This window comes from Rattus rattus, chromosome 8, assembly GCF_011064425.1.
Source record: "Rattus rattus isolate New Zealand chromosome 8, Rrattus_CSIRO_v1, whole genome shotgun sequence".
NCBI lineage: Eukaryota > Metazoa > Chordata > Mammalia > Rodentia > Muridae > Rattus > Rattus rattus.
The window spans coordinates 97,803,803-97,821,573 of NC_046161.1; the positions used below are offsets into that span (position 1 = coordinate 97,803,803).

General features: G+C 45.9%; 1 protein-coding gene across 1 annotated transcript; it reads left to right on the forward strand.

Moving 5' to 3' along the window:
• The first annotated feature begins 7,758 nt into the window (after positions 1–7,758).
• On the forward strand, positions 7,759–9,239 carry LOC116908302 (IQ domain-containing protein F5). Its single transcript, XM_032911580.1, has 2 exons — positions 7,759–7,850; positions 8,785–9,239. Exons 1-2 carry the CDS (start codon positions 7,847–7,849, stop codon positions 9,225–9,227), a joined length of 447 nt encoding a protein of 148 aa, XP_032767471.1. The 5' UTR covers positions 7,759–7,846; the 3' UTR covers positions 9,228–9,239.
• The last annotated feature ends 8,532 nt before the right edge of the window (positions 9,240–17,771 follow it).

The following is a 17,771-nucleotide window of genomic DNA, read 5'->3' on the forward strand; positions in this document are numbered from 1 at the left end:
GAGAATTTCCTAGAAGTTCATGGGTCAGGCAGGTAGCCTAGAGCAGGCAGCATGGTAGAAACAGAGAAACCCTATCTCAACAAGGCACAAGTAGAGAACTGCCAGTGTTGTCCTCTGACCTCTCACAGGTGAGCCTGGACTCACACCTCTGTCTCTGTCTCTGTCTTTGTCTCCTTTGTCTCTGTCTCTGTCTCTCTGTCTCTGTCTCTCTCTGTCTCTCTCTCTCTGTCTGTCTCTGTGTCTCTGTCTCTTTCTCTCTCACACACATACATCCACACCCACACCCACACCCACACCCCACACCCACACCCACACACAGAGACTGAGACTGAATGGGGGAGACAGGCAAAGCGTAGATCCACACCTTTGATCTCAGCACTTTAGAGACAGAGATAGGTGGATCTCTGAGTTCCGGGTCTTCCTGCTCTATGTAGCAAGTTCCAAGTCAGCCAGGGCTACCCAGTGAAACTCTGTTAAACAAAACAAAACAAAACAAAACAAAACAAAACAAAACAAGGGGCTGAAGAGATGGCTCAGTGGTTAAGAACACTGGCTGCTCTTCCAGAGGTCCTGGGTTCAATTTCCAGTACCTACATGGTGACTCACAAGTATCTATGACTGTAGGTCCATGGGAGGCCCTTTTGGTGTGCTGCGGTTGTATATGTAGAGAAAACACCCTTATACACTGAGGGGGAAGATAGAGGGGAGGATATGTTTTGGTGAGATATGGGGGAAGGGTGTGCCTCCGTGGATGGTATTGTAGAAAATAGAGTTTATTCAGGACATGGGGGGGTTGGGAGGAAATAGAGGAGAGAGAGAGAGAGAGAGAGAGAGAGAGAGAGAGGGAGAGAGAGAAAGGAGTAAAGGAGCAGAGTAGAGGCCATCCATGAGCACATGGAGAGAGAAGGGGGAAGGGAATGAGGGAGTGGAGAAGGGAATGGAGAGAGGGAGGAAGGGGTGAGGAGACAGAGCAGGGGCAGGAAGGAAAGAGTAAGAATAAGAGAGAGGAGGGGCAAGCAGCCCCTTTGGGCATACCTGGCTATTGCCAGGTAACTGTGGGGTGAAGCTTAGACAAAATGCTAACACACACAAATAAATCTTTAAAAACCATGAAGCAAAACAACAAAAGCCAAAGCAACCCCCTTAAACAAGAAACAAGGCAACAGCAAAATCCAATTAAACACCAACAACACAAGAAGGGGAGCTCCTGAGGAATTAGACCTAAGGCTGACTCACAGTTTCTTTTTCTCTTTTTAAAAGATTTATTTATTTATTTCATGGATCTGAGTACACTGTCACTGTCTTCAGACACCAGAAGAGGGCATTGGATCCCATTACAGATGGTTGTGAGCCACCATGTGGTTGCTGGGAATTGAACTCAGAACCTCTGGAAGAGCAGTCAGTGCTCTTAACCGCTGAGCCATCTCTCCAGCCCTGACTCACAGTTTCTATACAGTCATGTCCACCTGATGTACACACATGGGCCACACACACACACACACACACACACACACACACACACACGAAGTATGTATGAACATGTCAAAAGGAAACCCATTACTTTGCATACTAATCTTATTTTCTTATATATTTTTATAACTTTTAAAATAAAGATTTATTTATTTCATGTACATGGGTACATTGTCACTGACTTCAGACACACCAGAAGAGGGCGGCAGATCCCATTACAGATGGTTGTGAGCCACCATGTGATTGGTGGGATTTGAACTCAGGACCTCTGGAAGAGCAGCCAGTGCTCTTAACCACCGAGCCATCTCTCCAGTCCATATTTTTATAACTTTAAAAATAAGATTTATGGGGTTGGGGATTTAGCTCAGTGGTAGGCGCTTGCCTAGGAAGCATAAGGCCCTGGGTTCGGTCCCCAGCTCCAAAAAAAAAAAAAAAAAAAAAAAAAAAAAAAAAAGACCTTCTCAGCTCCTCCTGCGCCATGCCTGCCTAGACGCTGCCATGTTCCCACCTTGATGGTACTGGACTGAGCCTCTGAACCTGTAAGCCAGCCCCAATTAAATGTTGTGCTTATAAGACTTGCCTTGGTCATGGCGTCTGTTCACAGCAGGAAAACCCTAACAAGACAATTTCTGACAAACATTCACAGAATTGATGACGGCTAAGTCGACAATGCCTAGTAGTCTCCTAGTGATAGGCAAGGCAGAGGATTCCGTGATTTTCCACATCTTTAATGGATATTTCTATGTCTATTAATAACATATCTATTAATGGATGTGGATACAGCGAGAAGCTATGGGTTCTAAGCACTGCACACTTTTGTCTGTTTGCGGTGGTGAGATCAAACTCCCAGGGCCTTGCACATGAACATGCAAAGGCAAACACCCTGTGTGGGAGCCTCTGCCCAAGCCTTTCATAAGCCTGCCTCACCCCTGCCCCGCCCCTCCCCCTCCCCCTTTTTTCCCACTCCTATTTTCAATTCTATTAGGCTTATCACCTTTAGGAAGCGTCCATGTCAAGTGGTGCTGAGTTTATTTCCCCTTGGCTTCCTCAACAGATATTCTCTCACGTTTTTGCTTCCTACATTCTATTTATAGAGGCTCATTCTCAGCCACTTCAAAGCTGGTGTTTGCCCTGTCAGTAACAGCAGCTGGTCTGTATTGGTTGTTTGTCAACTCATTAAGAGCCAAAGAAAGTCGCTTGAAAACACTCCCCTTGTTTGGAACTTGACTATTGATGTTTCCCCCTCGTGCCTTCAATTCTCCGAGAAGCTGTTTCCTTTGAAAGACTGATAATGCTCGCTGTTTGCTTTCTCTGGACACATTTCTTCAGCGGCTGCAATCAAGTTGATTTAATTAAGCTCAGTCCCGGTAACAGCTTTCCTTGTTTGGTTAGCACATGAACAAGTTGGAAATTCGTTTTCTTTGCAATCCCATCGTCACGTTTTAGTTTTGGGAAAAAAAAATACTGCTGTGATGAGGTCTGCCCGCTGAACGTTCCCAACCTTTGTGCTCTCTGCTTTTCCCTGAGCTGGAAAGATGGTGGTTTGGTCCATCTATTAATACTGATTTATCTTTGTGTCTTTAAATCTCACCGTTAATTACTTTATATGGATGGGTGTTTTGCCTGCATGTGTGTCTGTATATGACGTGCATGCAGTGCCCTTGGAGGCTAGAAGAGGGTGGTGGATTGGAGTTATAGGATGGTGGTGAGTCACCAGGTGGGTGCTGGGAATTGAACCCAGGTCCTTTGGAAAAGCAGCCAGCGCTCTTAACCATGGAGCCGTCTCTCCAGCCCTGTCCCTTGGTTTCTTGGTTCGTGACTATGATAAAATCTCTGACAAAAGCCACTTGAAGAGGTTAGTTTGGCTCCGGGTTCAAGGCACAGGGCAGTAGGAGGCTGGAGCTGCTGGCTGACCTGCATCTAAAATCAAGTGAAGCTGCTTGTCACTGCACTGCGTCCAAAACCAAGACATAACGAATCAAGGCGCGCCCATGCTCAGTTCCCTTCTCTCAGTAACACACTCGGGGATCCCACCCCTAGGGAATGGTCCTGTCCTAAATTGAGACAGCATCTAGAGATCCATCTCCCAGGTGATTCTAGATTCGGTTAAGCTGACAATTAACTTTCACATTGATAGGTTGTGATGGTTAAAGAAACCCCCATTTCATGCTAGGTATCCATCTTGGTACCCACTAGCGGTTTGTCTCTGACTCCAGTCCCTGGAGGATAAGTTCCCAGTAACGTGACTCGGTGACCCCCTCCCCCGGAATGTACAGCCGTGGCCATCAATTGGTTATCTGACTAACTGCTTCTTTTTCGCTTCTGCAACTTGCTTACCCAGATACCCAAAGATTGTTTTGAGTTGCTGTAACACTTAAACTTGGCAGAACAGAGCAGTTTTTACTCGCTTGCATAGATACTGAAGGTCTTCTTGTGGTTTTTCCCCTTTGAAAATCCTTCCCCGTACCCCCTTCTCATGACAATCTCAAATTTGGCTCAGTAATAATTGGTTTAAGTCTATTTTCTTTTCCCAGAGGTCCCAACCTCTGCAACAATATAAAGTTTTCTTTCTTTCCTCCTTTCTTTCTTTCTTTCTCTCTCTCTCTCTCTCTTTCTCTCTCTCTCTCTCTCTCTCTCTCTCTCTCTCTCTCTCTCTCTCTCTCCCCCCCCCTCCTCCTCCCCCCCCCTTCTTTTTTTTTTTTTTTTTTTTTTTTAAATTCATCATTCCATTCGTTTACACCTCAAGTGATATCCCACTTCCCGGTTACCCCCTCCACCAACCCACAACCTTCATTTTTTGAAAAAGTAATTTTTATTTTATGTGCATTGGTATCTTGCCTTCACATTTGCCCGTGCTAGGGTGTCAGATGCCCTGGAACCGGAGTTGCAGACAGTTTCGAACTGCCATGTGGGTGCTGGGAATGGAACCCAGGTCCTCTGAAAGAACAGCTAGTGATCCTAACCACTAAGCCATCTCTCTTGCCCCAAGAACTTTCTTTCCTTAGCCTCCCGAATGCTGGCATTGCAGGTACACACCACCAGGGCTGATTGATCCTGAATTCCTTTACTCTAGTGGCAGTATCTTATAAGCGTGACTATCTTGTCTTGGTTTGCTTTTGGTTGAGACACGGTCTCACTGTGTACACCAGGCTGGCCTTGAACTCGTAGAGGACCTACTTGCTCCGCCTCCTGAGTGCTGGAAACAGAGACATGCACCGTCACGCCCGCCTCTTCTTGGTTTTCAGCAGTGAGTATGCACCTGTAAGAATGAACAGGTCCCAGCCTGGCCATAGGCAGTAGCCGTGGCAAGGGAAGAGAGTGACCTGTGTTGGCTGTCTCAACTATTTAACCCTGTCACGGCAGTGGAAGCATCACTATGGATTGTATAGGACACTGATTTATGGCACGGCTGGGATACTACCGTCCGAAAACCCTGCTGCTGAGGTCAAAGTCTGACATTACTGGAAAGCCCTGAGCTTGGTGCAAAATGGTGGACTCCCTTTGTCAGCAGGGTTTCCTCTTCTCTATCTGGGGATACTGGACCCCACACCGGAGATTCCCGGCATGCCTCACCATGCTAACGAGGCATCTCAGTGTCTTAGTCTTCAGTAGATGACCTTGCCCACCCTGGATATTCCTACCCACTTCCCTAAAACTGTATAAGCCTTGATTCATCTGGAATAAATGTTTCTCTAGTCTATTACCTGAATTTGTACATCCTGAATATTTTAGCATGACAATCATCCTATAAAACTTTATGAACACAGAAAATTTGGATTTTCTTTTTCTTTTTCGTGGTCCTGAGGAATGAACCCAGGGTCTCACACATGATATGCAAGCACACGGCTACTGAGCTATATATTCAGATCTTTCATTTTTTATTTTGAGACATAGCCTCATAAAGTTGCCCAAACTGGCCTTGAACTCACCATGTGGCTCAGGCCCTGGGTTTGTGATATACCTGGTTTGAGCCTCCCAAGTGGCTGGGATTATCAGTCTGTCCTACTAGCTCATTTATGCTTTATGAAATACTACTGTTCTTTTGTGGCTTTCTAGCCACTGAAAAAATGTAAAAGCTAGTCTTCCTAGGATGTGCAGAATTAGGCTGTGGGTTAGATTTGATTTGTGGGTTGTAGCATGTCAGCCCAGGTTCTAGTCAGTGACTATCATGTGGTGTTCAGTGATTAATGGAATGTAGGTGTTTAGGAGCTAATGTGTGAAGACAGAAGTGGGTCTGTGGCCTTTCGTTCCTGTTATCTGCTGTGGGCTTTGATCCTCTATCAAAGTCCCTGCAATTTCAAACTTGGTTTGCTAGAAGGCTTCAGATTCTAGGGGAGGAAGGTGCACATCAGAGACAAGAGCAAGGATACCATTAAACTTAAAATTATGCTACCATCTGGAAACATCAGCCTCCATTTTACCAAGATGTGCAAGTAATGAAAAAACACCCCCATGCCAGCAGGGAAAACGAGCCTTGAACCTTACGGGAAGATGACCTACTGCAAGATGTCTTGGTGTCAAACTTCCCAGCGCAATGGCAATTATGGCCTGAAAGTCACAAGCCAAGAACAAGAGGCAAGAGTCAAGACCACCACCTCTCCTATAGGCAGATACCCTGGCCAGCAAGAGAAGCCAGCAGTAGGAAAGGGAATCTAGAAAAGGTACTGGGTAGAGGGGGTAGGAAGCATAATGGACTCACACAGCAAGCTGTGGCACTCCCAGTGGCAGTGGGAACTTTAGTTTGTCCCTCTGAGACAAGACCTTTTTGGACCCAAGGTTTCATATAGTTCATCCTGTTTGACAGTGACCAAGAACCCCAAGTGCTGGGATTACAGGTACGGGCCCCATACTTACCCAAAGAAGCCATTTTTTTTCATGTGTGTGTGTGTGCATGCTCTAATGCATTACATGTGTACACATACGTATTTGTGTCTGTGGAAGTGTTGGTAGGCAATTTTTGGTATGATTCCTCAGCTGATACCCACTTTCTTTTTTATTTTGATACAAGAGGTCTCCTTGCCTGGAACTCATGGAGTAGACTAGGCTGACTGGTTAGAACACTCAGGTGTCCTTCTATCTCCTCTTTCTCTGCAGCCCTGGGCTTACAAACACGTGCTTCTGAGCACAGTTATTTTATGCAGGTTCTAGGGGTCACATCTTACACAGCCATCACTTTGATATTTGAACTCTCTTCCTAGCCCAAAGATGCTATTAACATTTATTCTTATTTTCTGTGTATAAGTATTTGCCTAGACACATGTGTAGAGGTCATGGGATCTGGAAGAGATCGTCGGGTTCTTTGGAACAGTTTTTTTTTTTAAAATTTATTCATTTATTATTATGTCTCACTGCAGCTGTCTTCAGACCACCAGAAGAGGGCATCAGATCTCATTACAGATGGTTGTGAGCACCATGTTGCTGGGATTTGAACTCAGGACCTCTGGGAGAGCATCAGTGCTTTTTTTTTTTTTTTTTTTTTTCGAGCTGGGGACCGAACCCTCCTTAGAGGCAAAGCGCTCTACCACATTTAACCCCAAGAAGTCTATATTTTTGTAAACTAAGTATTATTTTGGCCATACATAATTTTTTTCACTAATAGTTAACACTGTTTTTTTAATCTGCTAAGTCCTCTCCTATGTAACTTACTTAATTTCCAGACTATATAATATGAGTTGCTTCTAATCCAAGTGAAAGCTGAGAGACAGGTATATTAAATATTTTTCTAACATCACATTTAGTAGACTACAAATCTAGGCTGTAAATCAGTATAGTCTGACACTAGACTCTCTTCTTCACTCCTTCCCTGCCTCTCCCTCCCTCCTTCCTCTCTTGGGCTCAGATTTATTCACATTCAGATACACACACACATACATGTGTGTGTATAAAAAGAGGAAATGGAAGTTTCATGAATTGATTTTAGTGTGCTTGATATTACTTTGACTTCTCTTTCTTTTTTTTCTTTTTTCTTTTTTTTTTCGGAGCTGGGGACCGAGCCCTGGCCTTGCGCTTGCTAGGCAAGCGCTCTACCACTGAGCTAAATCCCCAACTCCCACCCAGGGCTCTTAACTGTTGGGCTATATTTTTTCAGCCCCCCCAAAAGCTTTCTGAAGGAGTAAAAACATAATGTGGGAAGCAGTAGATTTGAATGGTAAAAAGAAAGGGGTTCTAAGGATTTGTATGTGGGTGTATCAGACCCTCCTGTCACAACCAGTGACACATGGTGTAGGTGCTGAGAATGTTGGTTGGTGACAGCCATCCTGGTGCTTGTGTCATAGGCACCCTTATGATGTCATCATTTTTTTCCTATCTACTCTCTCTGCCGGGTCAGAGCTGGGAGAGCAGACCGGAGGGTGATGGGAACATCTAGCCCCTAACCATGGGTAATTCATAGAATACAGATCTGAGGGGGGTTTAACCATGTATGCCTAACTCAGGGGTTTGAATGTTTTCTGAGAGATTGATTTATCCAGGAATGTTCGACCACAGCCCACGTGAAGCGTGCGGCCCAAGATAAAGTTGTAAAGGTCCTTAAAATGTTACGAGGTTAATGTGTGTGATTGATTTTGTTTTGTAACTCAATTAATTGTGTTTTTTTGTTTGTCTGTTTTTCGTGTGTGAACTTAGCAGGTGGCAATGTCTAAAGGTTGAATATGCTTAATAGGGTATGGTAAATTTCTCCTAGTTACCACAGGAAGGGGATTTATAACAAAGGCCATAATTAACTGGGTGGAGTGTCCCCAGTTTTTTTTTTTTTTGTTCTTTTTTCGGAGCTGGGGACCAACCCAGGGCCTTGCGCTTCCTAGGTAAGCGCTCTACCACTGAGCTAAATCCCCAGCCCCAGTCCCCACAGTTTTAATCCCAGCACTTGGAGAGGCAGAGGCAGGCAGATCTCTGTGAGTTCAAGACCAGTCTGTTACAGGACAGCCAGAGCTGCAAACTGAGACCCTGTCTCAAACAAACAAACAAACAAACAAACAAAAACAAATGCAGGCTGGAAGCTGAGTCTTGTTCACTTGGCACCAGGGAAAACATTCTTATCTTCTTTCCTACTTTCTTCCCAATACGGAAAGAGAGTTTTAAATTATCACAATTATCAGACAGATACATGTCCAGAAACTCAGATGTCAGGTTGATGTATTCATGCCGATTAACCGGCATGTACCACAAACTGGTCAATTTAGCTGGTCTCCTGGGTGCATATGTGGCTCTGCCCGCTTCTCCAGCTCTTGAACTTCCTAGTTAGAGGCTCAGGATTCCTGTCTGGCTCACCCTGAACTCCCTAAGCGTCCTAAGTGGTCTGTTCTCTTTTGCAAGGCCCAGAAGAGACTACCGCCTTGACCGAAAAATCTGCAGCGGTGCGCATCCAAGCATGGTGGCGTGGCACGTTGCTGCGGCGCTCATTGCTGCACGCTGCCCTCAACGCGTGGATCATTCAGTGTTGGTGGAGAAAGATAATGATGACGATGCAAGGGAAGAAACGGCGGATGGCTCTGGAGTTATATGTTCGAAAAACTTGGGCAATAGTTAAACTGCAGTCCTGCTTCAGAATGTGGCATATACGCCAACGATATTGTCGTTTGCTGAATGCTGTTCGCATCATCCAGGTTTATTGGCGTTGGCATAGTTGTCACACTCGTGGCTTTATTCGGGGCAACTATGAAATCAAAGAGAACCGACTGAATATTCAACTTGAAATTTCCCTGGGCTCACAGGCGTGTAAGGTGGAACAATGCATAACCCTACCAATAAAAGAGTGATCAGGTCTGCTACACCCATATTCTTTGTCTCTTATCAAAAGGATTTCCAAGTCATCATTAGGACCAACATGGCTCTAACCTTACTCTTGCCTGGCAAATCAGCTCTGAGGAAACACTACTGAGAAGGAGCCTCAGTGCTAAATAAGGATCTGGGATGGATTAGCAATGTCTGCCAAGGGGAGGGGCTCTAAGATTAAGATTTCACGGTTGCCAGGTATCGGTCAGTTCCAGGGAAAACAGTAAATGGTGTCCCTTGGCAACGCAACACGGAAGCCAGTATTTTGGGGTTTCGTGTTTATTACAAAATTTTAAGATGTATTTTAAAAATCACGGTGAAAGCATGATACGAACTCACCATTTTATAGGAGGTTGAAAGGTACTTACATCGAGCGATTGTCACTGACCATCAAGAAACCTGTCTTCATTGCGTTTTCATCTTGCAGAGCTGACCTCCTTCCACCCGTTAAACAGTAATTCTTTGATTAATTCCTTCAACTGTTCAAATGAGTGACTCTGTCATCCCCCCTTTTAGAGAACCCAGAGATCTCATATAATATCAATGTTGTGGTGACTGGCTTATTTCACTTCAAGTCCATGCTGTAGCCCGTGTTAGGTTTATAGCCCAGAGAATGCACACACTGCCTGGTGTTCATCTGTTGATTGATGTGTGTCCTTCTGCCTTTTGGTTATTTGAACAATGTGGCTTTGGACCCAGATGGCCAAATAGCCTTTTTCTTTCTTAAAAAACAAAACAAGGGCGGGTTGGGGATTTAGCTCAGTGGTAGAGCGCTTGCCTAGCAAGTGCAAGGCCCTGGGTTGGGTCCCCAGCTCCGAAAAAAAGAAAAAAAAAGAAAAAAACAAAACAAAACAAAAAAAACAACAAGGGGTTGGGAATTTAGCTCAGTGGTAGAGCGCTTGCCTAGCAAACGCAAGGTCCTGGGTTCAGTCCCCAGCTCCGAAAAAAAGAAAAGGGAAAACAAAACAAAACAAAAGAAACCCAAATCTGTGTGTCTGCCTTATGCAAGTATGCATGTGTGTGCTTGTGTGGTATAGTAAATGATGTATACATGTGTGTGTGGTGTATGCATGTGTGGAAGTGTGTGCATGGTTTATGAATGAGTGTTGCGTGTATGTGTGTGGTGTCTGTGTGTGTGTGTCTGTGTGTGTTTCGTGTATGTGGCGTGCATGTGTGTGTAGTGTTTGCGTGCATGTGTGTATGCTCATACACATGCACACAGGTTAACGTTAAACTCACTATGTAGTCAAGGGTGAATTTGAATCTCGGAACCTCTTTCCATCTCTCCTGTGTTAGGATCATAGGTGAACTCACCACATCTAGTTGTGAGTTTGTTTGCTTTTTGAAAACAAGTCTTGCCATGTAGCTGGTCTTGAACTGGGGTCCCCTTGGTAGCTAAATGTTCCTTGGTGTGCACACAAAGGAAAGGAAAACTTACATCCCTGTAAAACCCTGAGCATGTGTGTATTACAGACGCTTTAATCATAATTGCCCAAATCTGCGAATATCTGAGCTACCCTTAGGCACAGGAGGGGTTGCATAAACTGTAGTTGTTAAGGCCTAGGTAAAATATTAAGGCCTAGATGGAATGGTAAGGTTTTGGTAACAGTTACCTGGCTAGTCTACCATTATAAGGACACGTTCTCATGTTTCTGCTGTTACTAGGAAACTTTCTAATGCCAAGTTGATTATGTACTCTTATGTTCTGTGCCCTTGTAAACCAATCATGACAGAAGTCATTAGAATTGTTTTGCATAGTTACCTACGATAAGCTTGCCCCCAAATCAACCACCCAACAGCGGTTCCTGCAGCTGTGTATAATTTTTTATGGTATAAGCTGCCTCAGATGGACCCCAGCATAAGAGAGACACCTGCCCCAATCAATATAAGAAGCTATTTGGAATAAGACTTCCATTTTGAGTAGTGGTCCAGTAAAATTTAAATTCTCTGGAAACTGACATCCTACTTGGCAGAAAGAGATATGTACGTGGGTAACCGATATCCTGATTGGCAAGTTAGGACATGAATATTAGACAGGGCAAATCCCCTGCCACAGTGGAATACCCCAACCAATGGGAGCAGGACAAACATACAAGAAACATACATGTTCCTAAGGTAATCTCCTATCCCTAAATCTTGATTGGTGAAACAACTTGGCATAGATGTTTGTGGATTTGGGGCCTAAAATCCCTGTAGGATCTTAACTTGGGGGTCATGGTTTGGTTCCTGAATCTGGACCATGGCCCTGGTTGACCAGTCCTGTGGCATATGCACAATAAACCATCCCTTTCTGACTGAGATCGGTGGTCGTGTGGTCTGTGAGGCAATTCCTGGACCCCAACGGTGGTATGTCCCTCAAATGGTGTATTTGCTGGTATTAAAGGGAGTGAACCATGATAACATATGAAAAACCTTGCATGCATACTACTCAAGGCAGGAAACCAACCTGAAAGGCTACATACCGCGCACTTCCAGCTAAGTAGCATTCTGGGGAAAAACCAACACACACACACTATGGAGAAAGCAAATAAATGTCAGTGACTAGCTGGCTTTTTAGGGGTTGAGGAGGGAGGAGTTTGTGGCCCAGACTGGATTTGAACTTGCAATCCTCTAGCCTCTGAGTGTTGGGATTATAAGTGTGCACGCGTAGCTGAGCACACAGGAATTTTTAAAAAAGGAACTTAAACTATCATTCATGGTGAGTCATGGCAAATCCGAGAGCACGCAGTAATAGGAAGCACATACTTTGGGTGAGATTGGTGTTAGCTTGTGGGCTTATTAAACAAATGGGCTGTTTTGGTTGGGGATGCTGGTAATGAGAGAGGCTAGGAGTGTCTGGGGACAGGGATGGAGCGGGGACTCTCTGTACTGCCGATTTATTGTGAACTTAAAACGACAAACACTTAGGCGGCTCAGTGGATAAAAGTGCCTGTCACCGAGCCAGATGACCTGACCTGGATAGTGGTGAATTAAACCTGCATCTCAGGTGAACGTCATCTCTGCTTTCCTCTCGTTTCCTTCATGAACCTTCACTGATTGTGCTATACTTTGGTGTTTTATATTACTGCTTAAGAATTTCAGTATATAGATCTGATTTACTATATCAAGTGATTATCCAAATTTGATTTCCCCTTTTTTCCTTCTCCCTTTCCCATTTCTCTCCCTCTCCCTCCCCCTTCTCCCCTTTCTTCTCCCCTCTTCCTTTCTAGATAGGGTCTCATGTAGCTCAGGCCAGCCTTGAACTCACGATGTAGCTAAGGATGCCGTTGGACTTCTGACCCCACTGCTTCTACTTCCCCAGGGTCAGGCACCACCAAGTCTTTTTTTTTTCCCCCCCAGGGCTGGGGACCGAACCCAGGACCTTGCTCTACCTCTGAGCCAAATCCCCAACCCCCAAGTCTTGTTTTATATGTGTGCTGGCCTTGCGCTGTACCAACGGAAGCAGCCCACTTTCTTTTCTTTTCTTTTTCTTTTTTTTTAAAAGATTTATTCATTTATTATATATAAGTACACTGTAGCTGTCTTCAGATACACCAGAAGAGGCATCAGATCTCTTTACAGTGGGTTGGGGATTTAGCTCAGTGGTAGGCGCTTGCCTAGGGAAGCAAGGCCCTGGTTGGGGGGAGAACCAGATCTCTTTTACAGATGGTTTGTGAGCCACCATGTGGTTGCTGGGAATTGAACTCAGGACCTCTGGAAGAGTAGTCAGTGCTCTTAACCACTGAGCCATCTCTCCAGCCCGGCAGCCCACTTTCGACATCTGTTTCTTTGGGTGGGTTCTCTTTTGTGTTTGGATTCTCAGATCTGTCATCTCAATCTGCAAATACGAGCAGTTTTGCTTTCTCCTTTCCTGTCTGTCTGCCAGTTCTTTCTTTCTACTGACTGATTACTTTGGCTAGAATTTCCAGAACAACGTTGAACAGAAGCTTTGAGGGTAGACCTGGTCTCAGTGGAGGTCTTGAGCGGTTGGGGGCGGGGTGGAGTGTGCTGTTACAGTTATGCTAGCTGTAGGGTTCTCACAGATCCCCCGTATCAGATTTCTAAAATGCTTGAGAATTCTTATCGTGAGATGTTGAATTTGGCAAATCTTTTTTTTTTCGATGAATTTTAGTGTTTATCCTTACTTTCTTGAGTTAAATTTTGTTTGTTCAGGATATAATATCGCTTTGATATATTGTTTTGAGTGTGATGAGACGTTTTATAGCCCAATTATATATGACCCAAGTCCCTAGGGTGCTGGACACTCATGGTCCCCAAGGGCCAATCTGAGACAGTGGCTCTGAGTTTGTGGTCTCATACCAGTGAAGACCACTGACTCGAACACGTGCGGGAGTATGAAAGTCACAAGCAAACTTTATTAGAGTTAAAGAAAAGTAACAAACTGAGGGAAAGTGAGAGGCTTTCAAGACTGGGAGGAGTTTTCACAGAGGTAAACAGCTATTCAACGTCCTGGTTTAGGGGTTTTTATAGGGCTATGGCAGAAACTGGACAAAGGCTGAGGTATAAGCCCTGTGGTTTGTCCTCTGTGCTATCACGGGCAGAGACAATGGAGGCCCCTGTACTCTGTGAATGTTACCCTGGCCCACCCAAGGAGATCATCATGTGCTGTTCTCCCAGAGAGGCAAGGAACTTACCCTAATGAATAAAGATTTCAGGAGACCAATCACTGGGTGAGGAGTAGACGGGACTTCCAGGTTGGAGGTGGGAAGAGAGGAGGAGAAAAGGGACTTGAGGCCTAGTGGACAGAGAGAGATTTCGGGGTACAAGATGTAACGAACTAGAGGCCCCCGGTTAGATGGCGTGGTAGTGACCCTCCATGGGAACTTAGCGGGTCAGGTGGAGAGATTTTAGAGCAAAGGGTGAGATGAGAACACGCCGCCGGTGTCATGTGGCCCGCAGGTGCCCCATGTAGGGTGGGATGGTGCGTCCTCTTTCTTTATTATTTAACGCACCACCCCAGGAGGGGTGGTGAGGAGTCCTCTTTGTCCATGTCTGACTTTATTAGTTGTTGACCTTGACTGTCTGCTGGTCCTTAGACACTAGCCGCCATTAGCACCTCCAACTTCGCAGGTGTCTCAATTGCTATTAATTATGCTAAGCTATTCGTGCTCCTCAAACCTACCAAGAGGCCTGGAGAGATGGTTCAGTGGTTGAGAGCACTCTTCCAGAGGATGTGTTTGACCGGCACCCATATGGTGTGGGATTGGGAGCAGGGTGTGTGTGTGGGTGGTGGGGAGTAGAAGGATGATGGGTGTGGTTGTGGGTAGGGGTGTGGGGTGGGGAGTGGAAGGATGGGTGTGGTTGTGGGTAGGGGTGTGGGGTGGGGAGTGGAAGGATGGGTGGGGATGGGGTTAGAGTGGATGGACTTTCTTTTTTTTTTTTTTTCTTTTCCCCTTTTTTTTTTTTTTGGAGCTGGGGACCGAACCCAGGGCCTTGCGCTGCATAGGGCAAGCGCTCTACCACTGAGCTAAATCCCCAACCCCAGGATGGACTTTCTTTGACGCTCTCATTTATGTCCACCTATAACTCCAGTTCTGGGGCATCTGATGTCCTCTTCTGGCTTCTCTGGGTACCAGGCATACACATGGTTCCAGAGACATACGTGTAGGTAAAATAGTCACCCATACAATCACACACACACACACACACACACACACACACACACACACACACACACACCCCAAACAAAACCTACTAAGAGTTATCTGTATTTGTTCTTAGATAACTTAGGTAACTAGACGGTCTGGGTTTTCTTTCCTGAAACAGGGGATATAGGGTGGGATGGGGCTGTGGGTGGGATTGGGGTTGGAGAGTTGGGCATGGAGGGTGTGGGATGGGGAGTGGGGTGGGTGGGTGGTGGGGAGTGGCAGGATGGTGGGGATAGGATTGGGGGAGGGTTTAGAGTGAATAGACTTTCTTTGAAGCTCTCATTTAATGTTACAATTAACCACATTGGAAGCAAAGATGTAGCAAAGGACTTTGTGTTCCTGGAACCACGTGGTTGTGTCCTACCCGGCCTCTTCAGTGCTCAGGACTCTGCCATTTTTTTTTTTTTTTTTTTGGGTTTTTTTTTTTCGGGGCTGGGGACCGAACCCAGGACCTTGCGCTTCCTAGGCAAGCGCTCTACCACTGAGCTAAATTCCCCAACCCCAGGACTCTGCCATTTTAGCTCCAGCTTTGTCTTACTTTAACCACAGCCTCCATTCTCCAAACCTGTGCGAGCAACTCCAGTTTCCCCCACGGCTCTTGAAAGACCCCAGCTTAGCAGCAGTAACGCCATTTTGCAAGGCTGTACTTAAGATGACTGGTTCAGGGAAAGGTTAGAACACTGAGTACACAGCGGCTGCCAAGCAGGATGTGTATGGTTGAAGACATGGCAACAGGACGACTTGCGTTGAGCGCCTGACAATGAGAAAAGCCCCCGGAGAGGTCCCACCCCTGGTGGGGGGCCGAGTCAGCCATTATGTTCCAGAAAGGTAGCTAGGGAACTTGCCCCCTGGCTAAACCCTTGGGGGGGCCCAGTCAGTCATTATGTTCCAAAGAGGTAGCTAGGGGAACTTGCCCCCGGGCTGAACCCTTGCCACATTAGAATCCACCAATTATATCCCTGTAACCATGCATCTGCTTCTGTATGCTTGCTTCTGCTCCCCAGAATCCTATAAAAAGCCCATCCTTGGTTCCGTGGGGCGCGCCAGTCCCCCGAGTGACTGAAGCGCCCACAGGTGCCTGTGCCTGTGTATCCCGACAATAAACCAAATCCTCTTGCTGATTGCATCCGGTGGTCTCGGTCTGGTCATTGAGTTAGAGGACCTCCATCCCGAGGGAAAGTTCTCCCTGAGAACTTTTCACTCTCTCCTCAGGCTGTGTGCTGGGAGCTAGCCCCTGGGTTGGGGCTGAAATGCTAGTATTTTCTTGTGGGTTTCGGCATGTAAATTCCTAGCAGTGATTGTGCTCTAGTTCCTTTTTTCACTCTCTTCTCTTGCACCCGCTGGCTTCACCTTGGTGTGAATGCCTGCCTCATAAAAGCTGGTTTCTGTTCTAGTTTCTGGATGGAATTGTATAAGACTGATTTTCAGAATTATTCTACAATGTGTTCATGTGTGAGAGCGCAGGCATTGGTGGAGGCGAGAGGTTGACATTAGCTACCTTCCTCAGTCATTCTCCGTTCGTTCTTTCTGACCAAGCGTCTCTTTGACTAACCCTCAAATGCATCGAGTTAGCTAGACCAGTGCCTTGTAAGCCTCAGGGCTCCTCCTGCTTCTGCCTTTCTGCTGGGATCAGGTTTGTCCTGCCATGCCTACCTCTGTTTACATGGGTGCTGGAATTATCCTCAGGCAAGTACTTTACTGGATGAACCATTTTCTCAATTTTTTTTTGAGACTGTATCTCTATGTAGTCTTATCCCGGAAGTCCCTCTGTAGACCAGGCTGGCCTTGAACTCACAGAGATCCACCTTCCTCTGCCTCCCCAGTGCTGGGAAGAGGGGTGTGTTCTGTTGATGTCAGATAAAGGAAGACAGGAAGACCAACCTTCCTTTCTCCATGCTACCCATATATCCCGGGACGTTTTTTTGCTCTCACAGCCACCACCAGTAACAACATCAAACCCTGCATAGCTTGTTCAGTCGGGAGTATTTTGGTGGTTCCCATTTATCCCTGGGACAAGTTCCTAACATTTTGGAGTATGACTACTACATGTGGGCAATTGCCTCTAAGTAACCAACTCTTAACAAAACAGACCTCAGTCTTCCTTCAAGTCAAGTGTCTTTTAAAAAGAGTCTGTTTTTAAATACGTGCAGATTCGTGAGCCTGTGTGTGGATATGCACATGTGTGTGTGTGTGCACATGTGGAATTGAGAGCCATTGGACCTCCTGGAGCTGGGTTCACAGGCATTTTGGAGGCAGCTGATGTGGGCTCTAGGAACTGAATTTGGGTCCTCTGCAAGGGCAGTGTGTGTCCTTAACTGACGAGCCATCTCTCCAGCCCAAGAGCCTCACTTAAACTTCTCATGAGGGGATGGATTGAAGGGAAAGGAGGGGGAACACAGGGAAACAGTACCATCATGTCTTTTTCTGAGGAGAAGCGAAAAGCTAGGACAGACGTGAAAAGTAGTGTGAAGTCCTGTGTCTGTGTCTTTGTGTGTGGTGCTCAAGGCCAAGGGCGTTGGATCTGGATCTGGAGTGACAGGTAGTTGTGAGCAGCCTGACCTGGTTTGAGGACCCTGTTGTGGGACCTCTGAAGCTTTTAACGGCTGAGCTGTCTCTCTGGCCACCCCCCACCCCCATCTAATTTCTGAGGCAGGGTTTTACTATGTAGGCTAGGCTGGCCTTGAACTCTCAGAGATCTGCCAGCCTCTGCCTTCAGGGTGGGCATCACCTTATCCAGCTTGAAGGAAGCATTTTTAAAGGCAGGAGAGGAAGATATTGATCATCTGGACAGTAAGACTCTATATACAGGGCCAGGGTCTTGAGAAGGTAGGAGAGTAACCAGAGGGTTGGCTTGTGAGTGGGACAAAGACCTTTTCTTTC